General features: G+C 36.4%; 1 protein-coding gene across 3 annotated transcripts in view; it reads left to right on the forward strand.

Annotated features, from left to right (window-relative positions):
• MAGI3 (membrane associated guanylate kinase, WW and PDZ domain containing 3) overlaps nucleotides 1-27,269 on the forward strand; it is a 293,182-nt gene that overhangs the window by 189,926 nt on the left and 75,987 nt on the right. For all 3 annotated transcript variants that reach the window (XM_024347852.2, XM_063814730.1, XM_024347856.3), the window contains exons 5-7: nucleotides 1,791-1,965; nucleotides 5,791-5,870; nucleotides 25,863-25,920. In XM_024347852.2, coding sequence (XP_024203620.2) covers nucleotides 1,791-1,965; nucleotides 5,791-5,870; nucleotides 25,863-25,920 — 313 coding nt within the window. The remainder of the gene's footprint in view (nucleotides 1-1,790; nucleotides 1,966-5,790; nucleotides 5,871-25,862; nucleotides 25,921-27,269) is intronic.

A 27,269-nucleotide genomic window follows, 5' to 3' on the forward strand; every position in this document is an offset into this window, starting at 1 on the left:
TAGGATGGAACTGAGAAATGATCATTGGATTTAGCAATGTAGAGGTTATTGATGACCTCGATAAGAATAGTTTAATGATAGGAATTCAAAAGCCTTGTTGGAGTGAGGTCCAGAGAGAACTGGAAGAGTGGAAGTGGAGGTAGCAAATATAAACTCTTTCAAGGTGGTTTGGTGTAAAGAGGAGAGAAATAGGTTGGCTGCCAAGGGGTAAAGAGAATTATTTTGTTTTTACTGAACTGGGAACATGTTTTTATGTGGTTGGATATGATCTAATAGATAGAGAAGATTGGTGATGCAGGAAGGAGAGTGAAAGAATTGCTGTAGGCAAGAGAAGATGGGATATAATTTATAATTGGAGGGTTAGCCCTAGCTAGGAGTACAAACAGTTCTTCCATAGTAACAGATGGTGGAGTCAATGGGCACAGTTGCTGTGTAGATGTGATGGTGGGAGTTCGTGGAAGTTTTCTTCTGCTTGCTTCTATTTTGTTAGTGAAATAAGACACAAGGTCATCAAATGAGATGAGGGTAAGGGAAAAGTAGTGGATGGTTTAAGGAGAAAGAAGGTATGAAATAATTGTCTTGGAGAATGTCAGAGTGAATCAACTAAAGAAATGTGCTATGATCATCATGCATCATTAAATGCCCACGTAAGGTTAGTGATCATGAATTTAAAGTAAACTTGTCAATATTGCGTGTATTCAGCTGCATATGCTGACATGGAGTAGGTGGAGAGTAGGATTTAAGCAGAGTTCTGATTTAGCCAGGCAGTATTATGAAGTAAGGTTAGGGCAAAGGAATCAGGAATATTTACAAGGGAATAATTATAGTGGTTCATCATGGAATTTAAGTTGGGTTAGCAGGGCAATGGGGAAATGGGTAGAGGGTAAAGAATAGTGAAAGGTAGTAAATAGTAGGGCATGGTTAGATAAAGAATGGTTGGAGTTGAAATACTATAGAGAAGGATATCTAAGGATACATAAGATCTCTGTCAGATTCTCTGAATCTGAGCCATTGCCTGCAATTTGAAGTTGTTATAGTGATATTACATAGCATCGTTTAAGTTTTAGAAACAAGTTTTAAGTACACGAATTGTGAACTCCCTAGACAGTACCCAAATTTTAGTATTCTTACCTACATTATGGGCTTTGGGACTCTAAAAGGATTTTAATATTACTAAACAGAATTATATTTAACAACAGGAACTCTATTGAGTGTAATTTTTAAAAATTACTTATTTAAAGGCCAGTGTTAAATGTGTACAAGGCAGCTTAGTATAGCAGGTAAGAGCATGGACCACTTAGATTCAGTTCGTGGCTTTGCTGTTTATTGGCAGTGTAATTTTGACTAAGTTAACTTAACCTTTCTGTGCCTTAGTTTTCTCAGTCTATAAAACAAGGAGATTAATAATAGATACTCACAGGGTTGCTGTGATGATTATGAGTTAACATACAGAAAGCACTTAAAATAGAGCCTGACACATAAAAGGACTACATTAGTGCTGCTGTAGCTGCTGTGGCTTATTAGGATTTATACTGAATTAATTCTAGTGTTGTTTTTTGCTTCTTTCCAAGACTAGCATCAGAGATGCTATACAGAGTTAATTGTCAATTACTAGGGGAAAAGAATTGAATATGTTGGTTATTTTAAAATTTATAGCAGAATGTGGACATAATAGACAATAAATTTGCCATATTTATGTATTTAGAATTTTTTTAGAAAGGAAGGGTGCTGTTTGAAGAAGAATATAACTTTACCCACCTTTCACACCTTTCTGTTTTGAACAATGGCAGAAAACAGAGAGAGGCATTCTGAGTCATCTGACTGGATGAAGACTGTTCCAAGTTACAACCAAACAAATAGCTCCATGGACTTTAGAAATTATATGATGAGAGATGAGACTCTGGAACCACTGCCCAAAAACTGGGAAATGGCCTACACTGACACAGGGATGATCTACTTCATTGAGTAAGCAAATGTCTCTATCTCTTCTAATGTGCCCTAACATGTTGAGGATTGTCTTAAGATTTTTTTAAACCTCATTTTAGACACATACCTTTTTCAGAAGACTCATTTTTTTTCTTTCTTTAAAAATATTTTTTATAAAACTGACAGTTGATTTTTAATCAGATTTAATCTGACACTTCATTTTTATTTGACTTGGATAAAGGAATAGTGTATTTGACTTCTGGTTTTATAAGAGCAGGAGGATTAAAAACAGTTCACGAATGGTGAAAAATGTAAAGAATAAAGGGTATTTTGCTTGGCTTTTTAAAAAGCTTTTAGGTAGATTGTCCAGCTTAATGAGATTTCAAGAATTGTCATCATGAGTAGGAGCATATTATTATCCGAATTAAATATTTTCAGTCCTGGAGTTTGAGTTTGATGTGTTCGGGCAATATAGTTGAATGATGTAGGAAGAAAATATCACTGATCATCAGAGTAATTGGTACAAATTTAAGTTCACAAAAAACACTATTTTTATGGAAAAGCACTATTAATATAATATTTATAGAGATACTGATTACCATATATATTAGATCAACCTAAAATTGTATGTTGTTTGTACTAGAGAATAATATTATGCAAATAATTATTGGAAGTTTTATCATGAAGAATTTTTATATTCTCACGTAGCTGTAATTCTCATCGTAAAGTAATTTGCCCAAAGGTAGAATATTAATGTAGTAAAGTTACAGAATATAACAATTAAATAACGGTTAAAATATTTGGGTCTAGGCACTGCACTCAAAGAACATATACTCAGAAATGAATTTGGAGTGGGAGTCTTGAATCTGTTTCCTCAGATGGTCCCAATTCCATACCCTTCCAAAAGAGTGAGCGTCTTGCTATACCAAATAGGATTCTAGTTTTTAAAAGACATGGATCTTTGGATGTGTAGCGTTCTTTTTACTATAGATTGCACATTGTTGATGAGGTTATACATTTATATAAACATTCATGACCACAATTATACAAAGCAGGTACAACCAGGTGGTATATTCTTCTTTATTGACAACTTTAAGGGATTTGTTAAGGGAAATTTAGACTTTTGACTTTCATGCTGACTTTAGAACTAAGCCCCAAAATAAGGTGTAGAGTCATTAGAAGTAGCTAAAATATCTTTAAAAACAGATTATGAGACATTTAATCTGACAGTACTTCACCCTGCAAACAGGGCTAAGTTAGTAAATTAAAGAGGGAGAAGAATTTATAAAAAAGAAATCTTTTTATAGTTTAATATATGTAAATGGATGAAAGATCTAAATGTAAAACCTGAAACTATAAAAAGGAAGAAAACATAGGGAAAAAGCTTTACAACATTGGATTTGCCAAGGACTTTTTAGATATAACACCAAAAGCACAGGCAACAAAAGCCAAAGTAGACAAAAATGGACTACATCAAACTTTAAAATTTCTGCATAGCAAAGCAAACAATCAACAGAGTGAAAAAGCAATATATAGAATAGGAGAAAATATTTATAAACCATATATATTATAAAGGGTTAATATGTAGAATATAGTTAAATATTTGCTGCTAGATAAAGCTGTTTCGTTTGGTATAACCAATATGGTTGATCTGTATTACTGCTGCTGTTGAAAAATGCAACTGTAAGAAAATAATGTTCATCTAGGTCTATAGACTTTAGTTCTTATGTTTTGGGAATAGCCCCTATGGATATTTCTTTTCATTGGAAAATTTTGGGTAAAATTTTAGCAAATTGCCTACATCTGCTGATTTAACAATAAAATTTTGGATCATGGGAACCTAAGTTAAGCTTTTCTCAAGTGGCAGTTTTTAGTTGGGTTTAGCAAGGTATTTTCGTGTTGTTGTTGTTCTTATTGTTGTTTCCTAACAATCTATGTGGCTCCTAGGCCCCTGAGTTCTCATCCTTTGCATTTTCTAAAATTTTTTTTTAAGCAAAAACTTTTAAGTTTGGGGAGATTATTTCTCTAATAGCATGAGTAATATAGACTTTCTAGAGATAATCTCACTTTTTTCTACAGAAATAAGCTATTATTCAGCATATTAAAAAGTGTTTTGGCCGGGCGCGGTGGCTCACGCCTGTAATCCCAGCACTTTGGGAGGCCGAGGCAGGTGGATCATGAGGTCAGCAGATCAAGACCATCCTGGCTAACATGGTGAAACTCTGTCTCTACTAAAAATGCAAAAAATTAGCCGGGCATGGTGGCGGGCGCCTGTAGTCCCAGCTACTCAGGAGGCTGAGGCAAGAGAATGGTGTGAACCTGAGAGATGGAGCTTGCAGTGAGCGAGATTGGGCCACTGCACTCCAGCCTCTGTGACAGAGTGAGACTCCATCTCAAAAACAAACAAACAAACAAAAAAGTGTTTCTATCACATTCTACCAGCTAGTATTATACCTGGCAGTGGCTGCATAGCTCTGCAAGTAGCTCAGCGGTTACAAAAGGTATAGAAGATGTGAGTAATTCCCTGAAACCTATTGGCTTCATTTCCTAAGAGTGGTCAAGGTACAGATTAGTGAGTTTATTTCATGTTAAACACACTCAGGAAATATAACTTGTTTACATTCATTGTTACTAATTAATAACAGTTAATTACTTCAGTTAAGTATGACATGGTATTCCAATAATAACTTTAGGCAAGAGAATCACTTGAGCCGAGGAGTTCAAGACCAGTCTAGGCAACATAGCCAGGCCTCTCTCTACAAAAAAAATTTTTTCAGTTGTTAGGCATGGTGGCACACGCCTGTAGTCACAGCTACTTGGGAGCCTGAAGCAGGAGGATCACTTGAGCCTAGGAAGTCAAGGCTGCCGTGAGCTGTGATCATGCCACTGCACTCCAACCTGTGCAACAGAGCAAGACTCTGTCTCAAAATAATAATAATAATAATAACAATAACTTTAATTTACATTTTATTCCCTTCCTATGTATTTTCTTCCATGACTTTTTCTTTCTTTAATATCCTTGTATGTCAGATATTTAAACTCACACTGTTTGTCCACTAAGCAATGAGATAGTTTCATTTTGGCATTAGTATCTGCTGCATGGTGACCTGGTCTGAAACTAACTGACTATGACATATAATGAAATTAAACAGATACTGCTCTCTAAAGTCATCTTTGGCTTATATCATAAAATGAAGCAGGGGCAGGATATTTTTATTCCTCCCTTTTTTCCTGTGTGGATCATGCTGATGAAAACTTAGTTTTGTAGAGCGGAGTTTAACTATACCTGTTGTTTTTACTTGCATGTGGCAGAAACAGCCACTTTAAAACTCTTTGTTTTATTTTATTCTATTTTATTTTAAAGAGTCCCTGAGGGCAGGAGCTCTATCTGATGTTTATTTATCTTTATATTCCAGCTCCCACACAGTACCTACGTATCACAGGCACACAAGAAATATAGTACTTTTTGAAGGGTAGAAGAAAGGACTTCAGCCAGTGAGCAAACAAGGTTTTCAGTGCAGTATTGTTGGCTAGATAATGCACAGTATGTGGCTATGCGCCCACCTTTTGAAACATTTTTAACTGCTTAAATAGTGTCTGTTATTCCATACTTGGCATTTTAGGCCTTCTTTAAAGTCTCTTGATTCTCAAGTTAGTGCCTCTAGCATTACCATTCCTTTATGGAAATTTTGAAGTAGACTGAGAACAATAGGGTTAATGAATGAATCTGAGGAATACAAATGGAGCCTGTTGGAGATTAATGTTCAACCATAATATGTCTTTTAGTCACTTTTAATCTTTACTTTTGAAATAATTTTCTCCTCCTTTATTTTACTGTTTCTAATTAAAATCTTTATTCTACAGCCACAATACCAAGACAACCACCTGGTTGGATCCTCGTCTTTGTAAGAAAGCCAAAGCCCCTGAAGACTGTGAAGATGGAGGTAGAGATTCAGAAACTTACTCTATCATACTTATTCTCTTAATCCTTTCTTGCTCTTCTTGCTCAGATAATGGGTTTTCCAAAACCCTAAACAAACCATAATGTACACAAGCAAAAAAGCAGTGGGTGGATATCATAATCAACTGATTGTGGTAATTATGTCAGTACATCTAACTTTATGAGAGATTTCATTTCTTTTTCAGGATTACATAACTCTCTATAAAAAGCAACAACAACACTAAAATACATTTGCCCTTTTGTTGACATCTGTCCTGAAGACAGACTTCTAAAATTCTAAATAAATATTTAAAAATTAGGCACATCCTCAACCATAAGCTAGGTCTATCATGTCTTATGAAGTTTTTAAAGTATATTTAATTTAGTATACATTACAGTAGATATGCAAATATCTATAGCTATTCCTTAGCCATTTACAGCAGCAGTAGAAATTCAATGAAAGTCTTTAATATAGGCCCCCACACATATACACACTTACTTTTTACTGCTTAAAGGAAAAATTATTTCTCTAAGAATCATCAGATAATAGCACTTATCTGTCTTATATTATAGGTTATATTTAACAGTATAGTTTTGAGCTGGGTGTGGTGGCACAAACCTGTAGTCCTAAAGCTATATGGGGAGCTGAAATGGGAGGATTGCTTGAGCTCAAGAGTTTGAGATCACAGTGAGCTGTGGTCATGCTACTGCACTCCAGCCTGGGCAACAGAGAGAGACCCTGTCTCCAAAAACTAATAAATAAACAAATTGTTAAAAAGAGTACAGTTTTGTAAATAAGTATAGAATTTATTCCATCCAAAATTGTTTGCTATGTCTTTACCTTTGCAGATGAATAAAATTTGCATTTTTGTATTACTAATCAGAAACTATGTATTAATTGGTTTTAAAAAATAAGTGGCATAAAATGAGGTTCACAGTAGTCCTCCTTGTATTGAAGTCCAATCTATAAAAAGAAATTAAACAGAATTTCCACATATATTGTTCAGCATGATTATAATATAATATTAAGAGTTTTCTAGGAAGAAGCAATCAGAAAATGGAATTGTTTAAAATTCCCTCTACAATGGCATCAAAAAAGTTAGATAGCTTGAAACAAATCTTCTGAACAATGTGCAAGTTCTCAACACTAAAAACTACAAAACATAATTGAAAGACATTAAGGAAGACTTAAAATAATTGACAAGAGGCTGGGCATGGTGGCTCATGCCTGTAATCACAGCCAAGGTGGATGGATCACTTGAACCCAGGAGTTCAAGAACAGCCTGGGCAACAGGGTGAAACCCTGTCTCTACTAAAAGTACAAAAACTCACTGGGTGTGGTAGCATGCGCCTGTAGTCCCAGCTACTCAGGAGGCTGAGGTGAGAAGATCGCTTGAGCCCAGGAGGTTGAGGCTGCGGTGAACCATGATCACGCCACTGCACTCCAGCCTGGGTGACAGAGTGAGACCCTGTCTCAAAATACTAATACTAATACTAATAATAATTGACAAGATATATTCTATTCATTAGCCAAAGAACCTTAAAAAAAAAAAAGACAAAGTTGGAAGACATAGGGTACCAGATCTGAAGACTTATTTTAGAGCTACAGTGATAAAGACAGTTTGGTATTGGCATAAGGATAGATAAATAGATCAGTGGAACAAAATAGAGAGTCTAGAAATCAATACACTTTATTTTCAACCAAAGTGCCAACTGATATGGAAAAATGAACCTCAATTATGCCTCACTTCATACAAAGTTAATTTCAGATGAATCAAAGACCTAAGCATAAAAGCTAGAACCACAAAGCTTTTGGAAGAAAATATAGGAGAGTGTCTTCATGAGTCAGAATTGGCAAAGATTTCTTAAACAGGCCACAAAAAATATGAACCATAGAAGAAAAAGTTAACATTTTGCATGTAATAGAAATTTTAAAATTCTCTTCATCAGAAGACACCATTGAAAAATGAATAGACAAAGTCACAGACTTTGCAATATATATTTGCCAAAGGAATTAAATTCAGAATCTATAAGAACTGTTTACAACTCAATAATATTGCCAAATTTTAAAATGGGCAAAATATTTTAATAAACATTTCACCAAAGAAAATATACAAACAGCCCATAAAAACATGAAAAGATATTTAAAATTATTAATCATTAGGTCTTTTGCAAATTAAAACCACTGTGATCTACTACTTTATACCCACTAGAATGAGTATAACAAAAAAAAAACAGATGGTAAGTAATATTGGGGAGGATAGGGAGAAACAGTAACCCTTGTACATTCCTATGCCATTGGAAAATGGTATAGCCACTTTGGAGAACAGTTTGGCAGTTTCTTAAAAGGTTAAGTATAAATTTACCATATGACCTAGTAAATTTTCTCCTAGGTATCTACCCAAGAGGAATGAAAATAAAAGTCCTCATAAAGACTTGCATGCAAATATTCATAGCAGCACTATTCATAATAGCCAAAAAGTAGAAACAACCCAACTGTCCATTAACCAATGAGTAGATAAATCAAATGTGCTATGACCTACAATGGAATACTATTGAGCAATAAAAAGGAACAAAATACTATACATGCTATATGTATGAATCTCAAAAACATGCTAAGTGAAAGAAATTAGACATAATAGGCCAGATATTGTATGGTTCTATTTGTATGAAATGTCCAGAATAGGCAAATCTGTGGAAACAGAAAATAGGTTACTGGTTGCCTTGGGCTAAGGATAAGAATAGAGATTAACTGTTAACAGCATGAGGAATCTTATTGGAGTTATGAAGATGTTTTAAAACTGGATTGTGGTGATGGTTGTACAATTCAGTAAATTATTAAAAATTATTGAACTGTATACTTAAAACAGATGAATTGTATATATGTAAATTATACCTCAATAAAGTTGTTTTTAAAATGGCCAAAGGACTTACGCACTTCACAAAAGAAGATAAAAGAAGAGTCAAGAAGAACATGAAGAGGTGCTTATCATTAGTTATCACTACAATGAGATACCATCAACACCCAATACAAGAGCTAGAGATACCATCTACATCCTTTAGAAGGACTAAAGTACACTGACGCTCAGCAGAAACCTTACATGCCAGAAGGGATTGGAGTTCTATCTTTAACCACCTTAAACAGAATAAGTGTCAGCCAAGAATTTTGTATCCAGCAATACTAAGTTTCATAAATGAAGAAGAAATAAAGTATTTTTCAGACAAGTAAATGTTGAGGGAATTTGACATTACCAGATCAGCCCTACAAGATATGGTAAAAGGAGTTCTAAATCTTCAAACAAAAAGTTGATATGCACCAGAATAGAACCTCTTGAAAGCAAGAAACTTACAGGACTGCCAGGCACGGTGGCTCACACCTGTAATCCCAGCACTTTGGGAGGCTGTGGTGGGTGGATAATGAGGTCAGGAGTTCAAGACCAGTCTGACCAACATGGTGAAACCCCGTCTCTACTAAAAATACAAAAATTAGCCAGACATGGTGGTAGGCGCCTGTAATCCCAGCTACTCAGGAGGCTGAGGCAGGAGAATTGCTTAAACCCAGGAGGTGGAGGTTGCAGTTAGCCAAGATTGCACCACCGTACTCCAGCCTGGGCAACAGAGCAAGACTCTGCCTGCCATCCCCCCACCGCCCCCCCCCCCAAAAAAAAACTCACAGGACCCATAAAGCAATAGCACAGTAAAGAAAACAAAGTACTAGGTAACAATCAACAAGATGACTGGAATAGTACCTTATATCTCAATATTAATGTTGAATGTAAATGGTCTAAATGCTCACTTGAAAGAAAAAGATTGGCAGAATGGATAAAAATTCACAAACCAAATATCTGCTGTCTTCAAGAGATTCATCTAACACATAAGGATTCCTATAGACTCAACGTAAAAGAGTGGAAAAAGATATTTCACACAAATGGAAACTCAAAGTGAGCAGAAGTAGCTATTGTTATGTCAGAGAAAACAGATTTTAAAGCAATAACAGTTAAAAAAGACAAAGAAGGTCATTATACAATGATAAAATGATCAACAAGAAGATATTGCAATACTAAATATATATACACCTAACTCTAGAGCCCCCAGATTCATGAAACAATTACTATTAGACCTAAGAAAGGAGATATCAACACAATAATAGTAGGGGACTTCAACACTCCACTGACAGCACTAGATAGATCATTGGAGCAGAAAATCAGCAAACACTGGCCTTAAACTACACTCTAGAACAAATAAACCTGACAGATATTTACAGAACAATTCTAACCAAGAACTGCAGAATATACACTCTTCTCATCAGCACATGGAACCTTCTGCAAAGTAGACCATATGATAGGCCACAAAACAAGTCTCAATAAATTTTTAAAACTCAAAATCTCTTGTGGGCATTTAGTGCTATAAATTTCCCTCTACACACTGCTTTGAATGTGTCCCAGAGATTCTGGTATGTTGTGTCTTTGTTCTCGTTGGTTTCAAAGAACATTTTTATTTCTGCCTTCACTTCGTTATGTACCCATGCCCACAAGAGAAAGCAGGAAAGAGACAAAATTGACATCCTAACATCACAATTAAAAGAACTAGAAAAGCAAGAGCAAACACATTCAAAAGCTAGCAGAAGGCAAGAAATAACTAAAATCAGAACAGAACCGAAGGAAATAGAGACACAAACAACCCTTCAAAAAATTAATGAATCCAGGAGCTGGTTTTTTGAAAGGATCAACAAAATTGATAGACCGCTAGCAAGACTAATAAAGAAGAAAAGAGAGAAGAATCAAATAGATGCAATAAAAAATGATAAAGGGGATATCACCACCGATCCCACAGAAATACAAACTACCATCAGAGAATACTACAAACACCTCTACACAAATAAACTAGAAAATCTAGAAGAAATGGATAAATTCCTCGACACATACACCCTCCCAAGACTAAACCAGGAAGAAGTTGAATCTCTGAATAGACCAATAACAGGCTCTGAAATTGTGGCAATAATCAATAGCTTACCAACCAAAAAGAGTCCAGGACCAGATGGATTCACAGCCGAATTCTACCAGAGGTACAAGGAGGAACTGGTACCATTCCTTCTGAAACTATTCCAATCAATAGAAAAAGAGGGAATCCTCCCTAACTCATTTTATGAGGCCAGCATCATCCTGATACCAAAGCTGGGCAGAGACACAACCAAAAAAGAGAATTTTAGACCAATATCCTTGATGAACATTGATGCAAAAATCCTCAATAAAATACTGGGTAACCAAATGCAGCAGCACATCAAAAAGCTTATCCACCATGATCAAGTGGGCTTCATCCCTGGGATGCAAGGCTGGTTCAATATACACAAATCAGTAAATGTAATCCAGCATATAAACAGAACCAAAGACAAAAACCACATGGTTATCTCAATAGATGCAGAAAAGGCCTTTGACAAAATTCAACAGCCCTTCATGCTAAAAACTCTCAATAAATTAGGTATTGATGGGACATATCTCAAAATAATAAGAGCTATCTATGACAAACCCACAGCCAATCTCATACTGAATGGGCAAAAACTGGAAGCATTCCCTTTGAAAACTGGCACAAGACAGGGGTGCCCTCTCTCACCACTCCTATTCAACATAGTGTTGGAAGTTCTGGCCAGGGCAATTAGGCAGGAGAAGGAAATAAAGGGTATTCAATTAGGAAAAGAGGAAGTCAAATTGTCCCTGTTTGCAGATGACATGATTGTATATCTAGAAAACCCCATTGTCTCAGCCCAAAATCTCCTTAAGCTGATAAGCAACTTCAGCAAAGTCTCAGGATACAAAATCAATGTACAAAAACCACAAGCATTCTTATACACCAATAACAGAGAAACAGAGAGCCAAATCATGAGTGAACTCCCATTCACAATTGCTTCAAAGAGAATAAAATACCTAGGAATCCAACTTACAAGGGACGTGAAGGACCTCTTCAAGGAGAACTACAAACCACTGCTCAATGAAATAAAAGAGGATACAAAGAAATGGAAGAACATTCCATGCTCATGTGTAGGAAGAATCAATATCGTGAAAATGGCCATATTGCCCAAGGTAATTTATAGATTCAATGCCATCCCCATCAAGCTACCAATGACTTTCTTCACAGAATTGGAAAAAACTACTTTAAAGTTCATATGGAACCAAAAAAGAGTCCGCATTGCCAAGTCAATCCTAAGCCAAAAGAACACAGCTGGAGGCATCACACTACCTGACTTCAAACTACTACAAGGCTATAGTAACCAAAACAGCATAGTACTGGTACCAAAACAGAGATATAGATCAATGGAACAGAACAGAGCCCTCAGAAATAACGCTGCCTGTCTACAACTATCTGATCTTTGACAAACCTGAGAAAAACAAGCAATGGGGAAAGGATTCCCTATTTAATAAATGGTGCTGGGAAAACTGGCTAGCCATATGTAGAAAGCTGAAACTGGATCCCTTCCTTACACCTTATACAAAAATTAATTCAAGATGGATTAAAGACTTAAACGTTAGACCTAAAACCATAAAAACCCTAGAAGAAAACCTAGGCAATACCATTCAGGACATAGGCATGGGCAAGGACTTCATGTCTAAAACACCAAAAGTAATGGCAACAAAAGCCAAAATTGACAAATGGGATCTAATTAAACTAAAGAGCTTCTGCACAGCAAAAGAAACTACCATCAGAGTGAACAGGCAACCTACAAAATGGGAGAAAATTTTTGCAACCTACTCATCTGACAAAGGGCTAATATCCAGAATCTACAATGAACTCAAACAAATTTACAAGAAAAAAACAAACAACCCCATCAAAAAGTGGGCGAAGGACATGAACAGGCACTTCTCAAAAGAAGACATTTATGCAGCCAAAAAACACATGAAAAAATGCTCACCATCACTGGTCATCAGAGAAATGCAAATCAAAACCACAATGAGATACCATCTCACACCAGTTAGAATGGCAATCATTAAAAAGTCAGGAAACAACAGGTGCTGGAGAGGATGTGGAGAAATAGGACCACTTTTACACCGTTGGTGGGACTGTAAACTAGTTCAACCCTTGTGGAAGTCAGTGTGGCGATTCCTCAGGGATCTAGAACTAGAAATACCATTTGACCCAGCCATCCCATTACTGGGTATATACCCAAAGGACTATAAATCATGCTGCTATAAAGACACATGCACAAGTATGTTTATTGCGGCACTATTCACAATAGCAAAGACTTGGAACCAACCCAAATGTCCAACAACAATAGACTGGATTAAGAAAATGTGGCACATATACACCACGGAATACTATGCAGCCATAAAAAATGATGAGTTCATGTCCTTTGTAGGGACATGGATGAAATTGGAAATCATCATTCTCAGTAAACTATCGCAAGAACAAAAAACCAAACACCGCATATTCTCACTCATAGGTGGGAAGTGAATAATGAGAACACATGGACACAGGAAGGGGAACATCACACTCTGGGGACTGCTGTGGGGTGGGGGGAGGGGGGAGGGATAGCTTTAGGAGATATACCTAATGCTAAATGACGAGTTAATGGGTGCAGCACACCAGCATGGCACATGTATACATATGTAACTAACCTGCACATTGTGCACATGTACCCTAAAACTTAAAGTATAATAATAATAAAATTTTAAAAAACCCTCAAAATCATATGAGGTATCTTCTCAGACCACAGTGGAATAAAACTAGAAATCAACTCCTAAAGGAACCCTAAAAACTATACAAATGCATGGAAATTAAACAATCTGCTCCTAAGTGATTTTTGGGTTAAGAACGAAATCAAGATGGAAGTGTTAAAATTATTTGAAATGAATGATAATAGTGACATAAGTTATCAAAACCTGAGATACAGCAAAGCAGTGCTGAGAGGAAAGTTTATAGCACTAAATTGCTACATCAAAAAGTCTGAAAGATCACAAATTGACAACGTAATGTCACACCTCAAGGAACTAGACAAACAAGAACAAACCCAAAGTTAGTGGAATAAAAGAAATAACAGAAGATCGGAGCAGAATTAAATGAAATTGAAACAAACAAAAATAGTAGGCCAGATACTGTGGCTCATGCCTATAATCCCAGCACTTTAGGAGGCCAAGGCAGGCAGATTGCTTGGGAATTTGAGACCAGCCTAAGCAACATGGTGAAACCCTATTTCTACAAAAAATACACAAATTAACCAGGTATGGTGGTGCCCACCTGTGGTCCCAGCTGCTCCAGAGGCTGAGGTGGGAGGATTACTTGAGCCTGGAGGAGGCAGAGGTTGCAGTTAGACGAGACTGTCCCACTGCACTCCAGTCTGCGAAACAGAACGAGATTGTCTCAAAAAATAAAAAAAATCAAAGTGTGTGTATGTGTATGTATACACATATATATATACTTGTACACATACACAGAAGATCAAAGAGACAAAAAGCTGGTTATTTGAAAAAGATATACAAAATTTATAGACCATTAGCTAGATTAACCAAGAAGAGAAAAAATTCAAATAAGCCCAATTAGAAATGAAAATGAAAATGAAATGGAAATGAAAATGAAAATGGAGACATTACAACAAACACCACAGAAATACAAAAGATAATTTGAGGCTACTATGAATAAGTGAAATTGAAACTGTGCACACAAAGTAGAAAATCTAGAGGACTGGATAAATTCATGGAAACATACAACCCTCCTAATTTAAATCAGGAATAAATAGAAATCCTGAACCAATAACTAGCAGTGAGATTGAATCAGTAATTTAAAAATTGCCAACAACAACAACAACAAAAAGCCTGAGGCCAAATGGATTTACAGCCAAATTCTACCAGACATTCAAAGAATAATTGGTATCAATCCTACTGAAACTATTCCAAAAGATTGAGAAAGAGGGAATCCTCTCTAACTCTTTCTATGAAGCCAGTATCACCCTGATACCAAAACCGGGAAAGGACATAACAAAAAAATAAAACTACAGACCAGTATCCCTGATGAAAATAGAAAGACCCCAAAAGCAAATGCAACAAAAACAAAAATAAATGCGACCTAATTAAACAAAAAAGCTTCTACACAGCAAAAGAAATAATCATAAGAGTAAACTGAAAACCTTCAGAATGGGAGAAAATATTTGCAAATTATGCATCCGACAAAGGACCAATATCCAGAATCTACAAGGAACTCAAACAAATCAGAAAAATAAATAAATAAAACCCACCAAATAATGCCACCAAAAGGTAAAAAGTGGACAAATTACATGAATTGGCATATCTCAAAAGAAGATACACAAATGGCCAACAAACATATGAAAAAAAATGCTTATCATCAGGGATGTGTAAATTAAAACCACAATGAGATACCACCTTATTCCAGCCAGAGTAATAAGTCAAAAAGCAATAGATGTTGGCATGGGTGCAGTGAAAAGAGAACACTTATACACTGCTGGTTGGAATGTAAATTAGTACAGCCTCTATGGAAAACAGTATGGAGCATTCTTAAAGAACTAAAATTAGATCTACCATTTGATCCAGGAATACCACTCCTGGGCACCTATCCAAAGAAAAAGAAGTCATTATATCAAAAAGACACCTGCTTATGTATGTCTATCATAGCATAATTCATAATTGCAAACATATGGAACCAACTTAGGAACCAACCTAAGTACCCATCAAATGATGAGTGGATAAATAAAATGTGGTATTGCCAGGTGCATTGGCTCATGCCGTAATCCCAACACTTTGGGAGGCTGAGGCGGGCAGATCACAAGGTCAAGAGATCAAGACCATCCTGGCCAATATGGTGAAACCCCATCTCTACTAAAAATACAAAAATTAGCTGGGCATGGTGGCATGCACCTGTAATCCCAGCTACTCGGGAGGCTGAGGCAGGAGAATCGCTTGAACCCAGGAGGCGGAGGTTGTGGTGAGCCGAGATCATGCCACTGCACTCCAGCCTGGCGACAGAGCGAGACTCCATCTCAAAAAAAAAAAAAAAAAAAGAAAAAGAAAAGAAAGAAATTGTGGTATATATATACCATGGAATACTACTCAGCCATGAAAAAGAATGAAATAATGTCTTTTGCAGCAACTTGGATGGAGCTGGAGGTCATTATTCTAAGTGACTCAGGAATGGAGAACCAAATACTCTATGTTCTCACTTATAAGTGGGAGCTAAGCTATGGGTACACAAAGACAAACAAAGTCGTATAATAGACATTGAAGATTCAGAAGGGAGGAGGGTCGGATGGACTACATATTGGGTATAATGTACACTACTTGGGGGATGGGTGCACTAAAATCTCAGATTTCACCACTATACAGTTCATCCATGTAACCAAAAACCACTTATACCCCAATATAAATATACATATATAATATATATTATATAATATATGTAATATTATTTTTAGATATAGTAAAATAAAATATACTGACAATACCAAAGATTAATGAGATTTTAGAGCAACTAGCATTTTCATTTATTGTGAGTGGGGACACAAAATTACCTGAACATTTTTTAGAACTTTTGACAGTTTCCTATGAGGTAATATCTAAAGAGAAATGAAAACATATGTTCCCCAAAAGACTTAACTAGAATGATTATGACAGCCTTTCTCTTAATAGCTCAAACCTGGAAACATCCCAAATATCTATCAAGAAGAGAATGGATAAACCATTTGTGGTATATTCATGCAATAAAATACTACTCATGAGTAAAAAGAAAAAAGTGTTGATAACACTCAACAACATGGATGAGTCTCAGAAACATGTTGTAAAAGAAGCCAGACACCAAAGAGTAGGTTCTCAATTACTCATTATTTAAAGCTTGAGAACAGGCAAAACTCATGTGTGGTAATAGAAATCAGAAAATGACTGGGGAGAGTAGAAGTGGGGTAAAGTGAGATAATTCCCTGGAATGCTATATTCTCCATCTCAATTGAGGTGACAGTTACACAGGCATATCCAGTTGCCAAAACCCACTTTTTATAATTGAACAAGCACTCGATTTTTTTTTTTCCCCAAGACGGAGTCATGCTCTGTCGCACAGGCTGGAGTGCAGTGGTGCAATCTTGGATCACTGCAACCTCTGCCTCCTGGATTCAAGCGATTCTTCTGCCTCAGCCTCCCAAGTAGCTGGGACTACTGGCACATGCCACCACGCCCAGCTAATTTTTGTATTTCTAGTAGAGACGGGGTTTCACCGTATTGGCGAGGCTGGTCTCGAACTCCTGACCTCGTGATCCGCCTGCCTCGGCCTCCCAAAGTGCTAAGATTACAGGTGCGAGCCACTGCACCCAGCCAGATTTTTTTTTTACCATTAAAAGGGCACTTAAGAGTTGTGCATTTTATTGTTTGTAAATTATTCCTCAATTATTATTCTTTTTTTGAGACAGAGTCTCTCTCTGTCACCCAGGTTGGAGTGCAGTGGCGCAATCTCCGCTCACTGCAGCCTCCTCCTCCTGGGTCCAAGTGATTCTCGTGCCTCAGCCTCCCCAGTAGCTGGGACTACAGGCTCATGCCACCATGGCTGGCTAATTTTTATATTTTTTGGTAGAGATGGGGTTTCATCATGTTGGCCAGGCTGGTCTCGAACTCCTGACCTCAAGTGATCCACCCACCTCGGGCTCCCAAAGTGCTGGGATTACAAGTGTGAGCCACCATGCCCAGCCCAAGAAATAATTTTTAAAATAATTTTTATACCGTAGTTGTTTATAAAGCTTTCCATAGTGAGTTCCTTCTTATGGTGAAATCAGCCATTCTAAAGGCAAACTAGAATATATAATACTATAGAATTTGACTTTTTTGATTGTGAACATGGTATTTGTCTTCTAGAGCATGTCCCTTTTACTGGCTTCCATTCTTTTTCCTGGTCCCTAATTGTTTCAGTTCAGTTTTCTGCCTTTTCTTGTTTTCTTTTGTAGAAAGTATTTATTCTCATAGCTTTATCAGTTTACTATAGCCTGCCCCATTATCAAAATCTCTAGTATTGTCCTTTGTTCTGAATTATATTTCTGTTTCCTCTTGCTTTTGAGTCTTTGTTTTGATTTCCCTACTAATACTTCAAATAAGCTTATTTAAAACTAAATTGACATCTTTCTCCTAGTACAACCCCGTCCCTCTTTCTGTCATATACGTACCATTCTCATAATCATCTATGCCAAAATCTTTGCAATTATGTTTGCCTGTTCCTCTCTTCTTGCTCTACTTCCTGATTTAGTTTTCACGTCCCGTTGCTTTTTCTTTTTTCTCTTTTTGCCAATATATTATTATGCAAAAGTTTCAACATATAGGAAAATGAAAAGAATCATACAGTGAACATACATATGCCCACCACTAGGATATTACGATTAACATTTTGCTACATTTGCTTCTTCACATGATTATTCATTTATTCTTTCTCTATCTGTGATTTTTCTTTTATGTATTCCTTTCCATTCTCCTAATCACTACACACTTGGATTATTCTTGGTCTTTCTTCCTCCAGTGATTTCTCTCTCTTTAATACATCTTTTATGCCAGTGGTTTCCAAAATGATCATACTCAAACTATCTACTGGTACCCAGTAGAAAATATTAGAACTAATTTTTCATAATGTTGTTACTGAAAGAAAAAGAAACAAACTAAGCTTCACTACTATTTTACATACAGATTGGTAATGGCATTCTTACTGATTCCGTATGTCGGATTATCACATACTCTAACCAGAGTGCCTTGAGGGAGGAATGGATGAGACACCTTTGCTCTTTTTTCAAGGACACTGTGAAATTTTACAGTTGATTTGTGCCCAGTTAAGTGGATTTATAGACTAGTTATATAGTTTTTAAACTAACCTCACATAAAATGGAAATGTCACTTTAAAAGATTTCTACAAAAACACTACTGATTGAAGATGATACAAATATGCAAACCCAGACTAATAGCAAGAAAATGGAAGAGCTGATACAGTTTGTGTATCATATATGACCATATATAAGCTTTTTTCAACTTCAAGGTAAAATCATGATAATTGCTTGTTTAATCACCTCCTTTAAAAACATCTATTTTTGTATATGTTTTATTATATACATATTAGAAGAGGGGCAGATGTCAGATTTTTTACTAAAAAGGCTACATGATCAAAAAACCTTGGAGATATTATGTAAGACCAAATTAATCTTTCTAAAACTAATTTTCTATCTATCTCTCCCTTGCTGTCCATTGTCAGCAGAATAAAGTCCAGACTCCTTGGTTAAGTATTAAAGATTTTTTATAATTGAATCATATTCTATATTTATTTTTCAAAGTATTCTCATGTCATAAATCTGACATATTTTTCATCTTTGCCATATACCCATTTCTTCTGCCAGGAACCAGTCTTGTTTCCTGTGTCTACCTGGCTCATACCTATTATCCTTGTAAGCTCCAATCTTAAGTATAATTTCTTTGTAGCCCCTTCTGTCATTTTCTTGCAAGTCAGAAGTAGATGTCCTCTCCTCTGTGCTCAGTAGTACCATATGACATGTCTCTCTTGTAGCACTTATGTTGCATTGTAACTAGATACCACACTCAGAGCAGTGATTTTTGACACATTCATCTGTATATCCTTTCAGTAGAGACTTCAATGTTTGAAAAGAGGGAAAGAGGGAAGAGAGGGAGGGAGGGAAGAAGGGAAAAGGAAGAGAAAGGGAAAAAAAGAAAGAAGCTACTCTATCCTCCAGATTATTTTGGTCGCCCTTTTGGAAATACTTTTCAATCTCTATAAGGCTCTGAGGGGCCAATACATAATAAGCCCGTCTTCATTCACCAGTTTATAGTCAATAGAGAAATAAGACACCAGAGACAGACAGATGAAGTCAGAATGTCAGCAAATGAATGTTAGCCCTGCATGTACATGGCCTTGCTGTTATTTTACCCCTGCAGGAGGGAGACATGAGTACTTAGTCTTTGGCCTCTGTGTTCAACTGCAAGCCTCCTCCCAACGGGCAGACATGGCAGAGAACAGACCAGAATACGCCTCTGCAGGCAGGCTGTTAACCAAAACAGTGAGAGAACTCAAGAGTCCCTGAGCCAAGCATATTGAGTTCATTGTGTAAAACTCCCCAGTCAGATAAGACATTCTTTCTTCCTTGGGGAAGAAAGTGAAGGGGCTCCGAGAAACCGGAAATGTTCCTCCCATTCTTTATTCTCTAAGGAATTTGAAGAATTGGGTGAACATTTCCCCCTAATGCTCTTTACATTAAGGCTGAACATATGTCTTGGTTGGCCCAGGACTGATCCAGCTTTTTCCTGTTGCCCCAGCATAATTATTAATAGTATCCCCTTTTATTCTCAAAAGTGGACAGTACATTTTGTGATCATCCTAAGTATATTTTTCTTAAAATACAATGATCAAAATTGCATTCAGTATTCTGGGAATGTTTGAAACTCTTTAATATGGGCTACTCTCCCATTTACAAAACTGGGTACACCTTTTTAACATTGCCTATACTTATCTTCGGGGGAGCCTACAATTTAGAACATTGAGTCTATTTGTTTTATGCTCAGCCAGCCTTTACCACTTTCCCCTCTACACTTTCTCTCCCCACATAATAGCCCCACGGAAGACTATTTTCAGGATCAACTATGTGTGATTCACATTAGTATTCTCTGCAGTGCTTTGCACAGAGTAGATGCTGAAAAGAGAAGAATAATATTTTAAGTGTAGGTTTTATAGGTTAAGATATTGTTTACATTCTGCTGAACATTTAAGATCTTCTAGAAAGACCTTACAGTTTCTAAAACATGCCCTTTTCTTCCCAGTCTTCTGATATTCTGAACCCAGCTGTGTATTCAAATACAGTGTAAGGACACAGCTTGAACAGCTTGGTTTAATTGATGTACATTTTATCTTCTCTTCAAATAAAATAGTGTTTTGGTTAGGTAGTTGTCTTGAAAATACAACATTAGGAATTCATTTTACCCTCAACCCATCCCATTTCTCTTATGATGAAAGAAAGATTAAATTTTTGCTAAAGGCAGCTTACAAATATATTGAATGTTGACATTTCAGAGCTTAGAGAATGATTAAAAAAATTATCAACTGAATAGAGCTCCACCATGAGAAAATAATTGTAATTCTTACATTTAAACAAGAAAAATCCTATTTTGGGAAGAGGAAAGAAAGATAAATTCATGGGATTTAGAACCAACCAGCTGCTTGATATGCCCAAAATGGTTTTGTCTTTTGAAATAGCTTTTTAGGGGAATACTTTGGCTTCATACACAGGAAAAGATGGTTAGGTTAGGTCTTTCCTGTATCAAAAATAAACAAACACATTTTCTCTTGGCCCTAACCCTCCCCGTAGTTTTTATACTATCTTTTTCACAAGCAAATTTTTGTTTTAAGTCATCTATTCTTAAGGACTCTACTTCGTATTTTTCTCTTCAGTTACTACAATATTCTGACTTTTGCCTCCTACCTTTTCAGGGTTACCAGTAACCTCCTGATCTTATAGACTCTTTTTAGCCCTTATCTTTATGCCTAACAGCTTTACAAAGCGTTTTTTTGTTTGTTTTTTTGTTTGTTTGTTTGTTTTGAGACGGAGTCTTGCACTGTTGCCCAGGCTAGAGTGCAGTGGCGCGATCTCGGCTCACTGCAAGCTCCGCCTCCTGGGTTCACGCCATTCTCCTGCCTCAGCCTCCCCAACAAAGCATTTTTTAATGCTGACCATGCCCTTCCTCTTCTGTCTTCTTTTACACCATTCCCCCTGATGATTCTTACTTTCTCCATCTGCCGCTTAAAATGTTAGTGCTCCTAAGGTTCTGTTCTTCACCTTTCTCTGCTCAGTTTATCTAGGTAATCATGTCTGCTGTCATAGCTTTAACTACAATGTCTCTCAAATCTTTATCTTCTTATATTTCTCTTTGGAGTACCGGGTTCATACGGCCAAGAGCTTATTATTTATCTGTACCAGGATGTTCTACAGATCACTCAAATGTAACACCTTCCCTTCCTGCCTTCAATAGATATGACATCCCCCCAGCTGCTTGAGCCAAAAACTGGTTGTCATCCTCGCCTTTTCCTCACTGTCTCCTCTCTGTTGCAGTTAACTACCAAGTTCTATCAATTCTAACTTTTAAAAACCTGCCATTCGGGTGGATCACGAGGTCAGGAGACCAAGACCATCCTGGCCAACATGGTAAAACCCTGTCTCTACTAAAATACAAAAAATTAGCTGGGCATGGTGGCACGCACCTTTAGTCCTAGCTACCCGGGAGACTGAGGCAGGGGAATCACTTGAACTGGGGAGGCGGAGGTTGCAGTGAGCCGAGATCATGCCATTGCACTCTAGCCTGGCGACAGAGGAAGACTCCATCTCAAAAAAAAATAAAAAATAAAAACCTGCCATTTCTTGAGTGTCCACTGGTGGTAGGCACATTACTAGGCACTTTTAATATATCATCTGTCTCCTAAATTCCTCTAAATCCACATTAATTTCTAATTTCTATTCCCATAGCCATTTTCATAATTATTCTTTTTTTTTTTTTTTTTTTTTTGAGACAGACTCTCACTCTGTTGCCCAGGCTGGAGTGCAGTGATGAGATCTCAGCTCACTGCAACCTCCACTTCCTAGGTTCGAGCAATTCTCCTGCCTCAGCCTCCTGAGTAGCTGAGATTACAGGAACCCACCACCACGCCCGGCTAATTTTTGTATTTTTAGTAGAGATAGGGGTTTCACCATGTTGCTCAGGCTGGTCTCGAACTCCTAACCTCAAATGATCTGCCCACATTGGCCTCCCAAAGTGCTGGGATTACAGGCGTGAGTCACCGTGCCGGCCCATTTTCATAATTATTCAATAAATATTTGATAATGTATCACTTTTATGCCACAAAAGCTAGAAACCTGGGAATCATCTTTGCCTCTTTCCTGCCTTCCCTTCCTCAATCCTCATGGTAGTCATTAAGTTCTGTTACTTTACCTTCTTTGTTTTATTATCCATTCTACTACCCCTGCCTTAGTTCCAGTCTTCACAAGTTCTTATGCAGTCTATTAGTGTTTATCTTATTTGTCTGCCTTTATTCTCATTGCACACCATCTATTTCGTCCTTTATTACTGCTGCCCATAATCTTTTTCAAATATAAATTAAATCATGTCACAGTTCACCTTAATCAATTCTCTATCATCATCAAAATAAAGATCAAACTTCTCAACACAGCACTCTAAGAATGTTGGAATTTTGTGCTTGTTCATAAAATTCATTTCCCTTTGCATACAACTTTCATTCTAGTTTACCAAATTATTTGTAATTATGGAAAATACCAAGCATTCTTAATACTTCAATGCCCTTTAATCTATCTGGAATCATCTCCCTCTCCCTAATCCCAATTTATTTATTTATTTGTTTATTTTTTTGACTCGGTCTACCACCAGGCTGGAATGCAGTGGCACGATCTCGGCTCATTGCAACCTCCGCCTCCTGGGTTCAAGCGATTCTCCTGCCTCAGCCTCCTGAGTAGCTGGGACTACAGGCGTGCACCACCACACCCAGATAATTTTTGTATTTTTAGTAGAGACGGGGTTTCACAATGTTGGCCAGGATGGTCTTGATCTCTTGACTTCATGATCCGCCCGCCTTGGCCTCCCAAAGTGCTGGAATTACAGGCGTGAGCCAACTTATCTTTAAAGACTGCTTAAACATCAGCTTTTAGAAGGCTTTCCTGATAGCAATCTTACCAGGCAATTGGTATTCCTCTGCACTCCCCCAAAAAGATTATGTTTATCGTTATCTTATCATTTATCTCTTCTGTCTTCCTGTCTAACTATAAACTCCTTGAAGTCAAGAACTGGGTTATATTTCTAATTTTTATTTCTGCATAAGGGTGGTGGGGAGAGGAGGATGAGAAGGGAGGAAGGAAAAAAGAAATAAAATGAATAAATGAATTGATCCACTAAATAGTGTATAAAATTGCTAGGTATTTTAGTCTTGATTTTTATTACCTTCACTTTAAATGAGCAAATAATAACCACTTCTTTATCTGTATTAAGTTGCCCTGTGTGAAAACAAAACAAAACCAAACAAAAAAAACTTGCTAATGGTATCAGTGGTAAAGGTGTAAAAATTAATAAAGTAACCCAGAAGATAAATGGCTGCATTTGTTTGCCCTCCTAAAGAAAGGACTGTTAATCTCTTAGTTGCTAATTACCTTGAGTGCTAACTAAAATGCTAAATCAACTTTCAAGTTAAGATTAAAATATATTTATGTTGATCTTTTATCCTTACTATTAGTACATCCCTTTTAGTGAATTTTTCAGATATCAAATGGACTATTTCAGCTATTTCTATAGTCCTTAATTTCTCCAAACTTCTCTAAAGACAAAACATAAATCTAATTGTGGTACAGTTGTAGAATTCCTCCTTACTCAGCTCTATTCAGTTCCCATGCTATTTCAAGAAAATTTCTATTAAAGAAAAAAAATTTTTCATGGAAGATCCGTAACTGTTATAGTGCAGTTTTACAGATATATTCCAAAAAAATTACTCTTATCCATGAAACAGTTGTTTGGCGATAAAATATTATATCTATTTGATAGATTTGCTTCATAGCTAAGGAGGATTAAAGTACATCTCAATTCTTTTTAATGTTTTGTTCTCTTCTCACATATTTCAACTATTTTAGTATTTCATTTGTTCTCATCTTTCCCACCTGAGACATTTCAACCAGGTCCTTCAAAGGAAAAACACAAAAACTCATCAAACTTTGAAACCACCAATCAATATATATGCAGAAAAGTATGGTGGAGAAATGGGGTAGGGGTAATTCAGACATTTTCACCAGGAGGCTAGTCATCTGTTCTTTTCTTATATTCTGAATGCAGAATAATAATTTTTCTTAGAGTAAAACAGTATAGCTTGTCAAATTTATTATAATGGAATTTTTACTTACAAAGTTGGTATGTCATAACTGAGGCTAAATGATATAAAACTAATAAGTCTTGTGATGCTTTCTAAACATGTTTACTGTCCAGCGTACTTTTTGTGTGTGTGTCTTTCAGCAGAGCAGAAGCATTCTTAAGAGAAATTGAAAATAAAAGCGTGGGACATCATAGTGCACAACAGTGGACTTTTAAAAAAATTCTTTTTTCCTCAACTGCTATATAAAATGGATAGGACTAGAACCACCTGCTAGGAACATTCTTCCCAACTTATCCATGTTTTACTAATAAGATGGTTCTTCAGAAACCTTAACTTTACAAGGAATGCAGACAAAGTGGGAGGGAAAAGATTCACATTCACATTGAAAAGCTCATGTCAGTTCATGTTGAAAAGGCTAGAGATTTGTTTTAACTTTCAGAAATTCAACTACATTCAGTATTTCTGGTTATATTTTATTGGTCACTTACTGAGAATTAGTAATATATAAAAATGCTATGTAAGGTATTTATTTGTTATCATTCACAAATACAGATTACACAAAGCACTGTGGTAGTTAGATTAGTGTTCCTTCAGATACTCAGATCTTGTTCACCAAGAGAAAGCAGGTACTTTTGTAGGTTTTAAGCAAATCTAGATTGCTCACTTGAAATGACAAAAGTCCAAGGCTAGGGTTTCCTTTGAGGAGAAGTGGGTCTGAACATAACATCAAAAATGACTATGTATAATAGTAAAAAATTGAACAGATACGTGCTTCTTCTATTGGACTACAAGGGTAAATATGTCTCGTGTCAGCATGATCAAGGTTTTTAAATGAAAGAAGTACACAGTAATTTTTATTAGCATTTTTATGGCTTGTGGTTCATATGAACACCTTTTTGTTTAATGCCATCTTCTTTTCTGGGCTTCTGATTGCTTGCTGAAATTCTCACTGGCTGGTGAAGAAGCCACTCAGACTTAAATTGTGTTTGTTCCTTGAAAGTGAGCCCTCAGCTTTCTGACACCCAAATATTAGTATAATGAAATAATAAATTCACTCACTGGTGAATTCTTTTCTGTCAGTTTTGAATCTGGCATTTCACTCAATTTTCTTTATTTACAGAGCTTCCTTATGGCTGGGAGAAAATAGAGGACCCTCAGTATGGGACATACTATGTTGAGTAAGTTTGTTACCTCAGTTAATATTCTCCCAAATATTTTCCTTTCAGCATATAGCTTTAGAGAATACTGGATACAGCACTTTATGCTTCTGTGATCCAGCTGTTGAGTTTTTCAACTAGGGGAATGAAAAGGTAGGGGCAGTGAGCATTTGCTTCATTGACCTTGGGCTTCCTGGAAGTTGGCTTTGAGTTTCTAAATATAGAGAATAAGGGGGAAGTTGCCCAGAGGATTAATAGCTAGAGATGGTATTGTTACTACTACAGCCTCTAAAGAGAAAGTCAGTTGATAGAAAACTGAAATGAGGGCAACGGACTAGATGAATTATCAAGGTCATTTCCAACACTACCACTGTATCCTTCTGAAAGCAGTGGAAGATCTTTAGGGCATTATGACATAATTATCCGAAGTTTTGAAGCATACACCTAAAGGTGTGCTCTCTTTTAAGGAGTTATTCAAGGAAAACTTAGTATTCTTTTTAGGGGTGAAAGTTGCTTCTTAGGCAGCTGTTATGGTTAAATTTAAACATAAATATATATTGGAGAGGAGTGCCAGACACCTGCCTATGTTAGCCAGAGAAATTAAGCTAATATCAATGTCTAATTTTGCCTTCTCTTTTCTTTATCTAATTGCTACAATGTTATGACCATTGGGATTGCTTTCTTTCCAGATGCTAAACATTGAATTTGACCTCAAGCGTCTAGCAGCAGGCAAATACTTGTATCAGAAACATTACTATTTACCTGGAGACTAGGAGTTAAACCTGCTGCCTAGGTAGCAAAGACAAAATGTTATTATTACCTGAAAAAGTAACAAACACAATCATCTTTAATTTTATAATTGTTTCTTAATGTTTCAACACTTACAGGCATAAACCAATGCCATTTCCTGGTAGTTATCCCAAAAGTAAGCATCTCTGACTCCTGTTGCAACTGTAGTCTTTATTCTATTGTGCAGGTTGTTACTGGAGTCACTGTGGTTAGAGGGATTTTTGGAATGGCTTCTTAAAATTAAATGTGTCTCCTAAGGAAATGTGTCAACTCAATTAGATCGACACTTAAGTATATAACTTTAGAATTTCAATATCTTGGTTCCTTTGAAAGCTATGCTAATTTTGTTTCCATTGTGTTACTTAATGTCTTACTGATACTGTGATGTAAAAAGTATACAGCAGCTCTTTTATTATTATTTTTTCCTAAGACATATTTTGTTAAAGGAAGAAACAACCATTTTTCACATCAAAGGAGTATTTGGAGGCCAACTGAAAAGGTTTTGCAGGATTTTTTTCTTCCCCTCAAAGTTTAGTCTATTTAAATTGGGCTCTAATCATCTATTTGCCATTGACACTGCT

Source organism: Pan troglodytes, chromosome 1 (assembly GCF_028858775.2).
Source record: "Pan troglodytes isolate AG18354 chromosome 1, NHGRI_mPanTro3-v2.0_pri, whole genome shotgun sequence".
NCBI lineage: Eukaryota > Metazoa > Chordata > Mammalia > Primates > Hominidae > Pan > Pan troglodytes.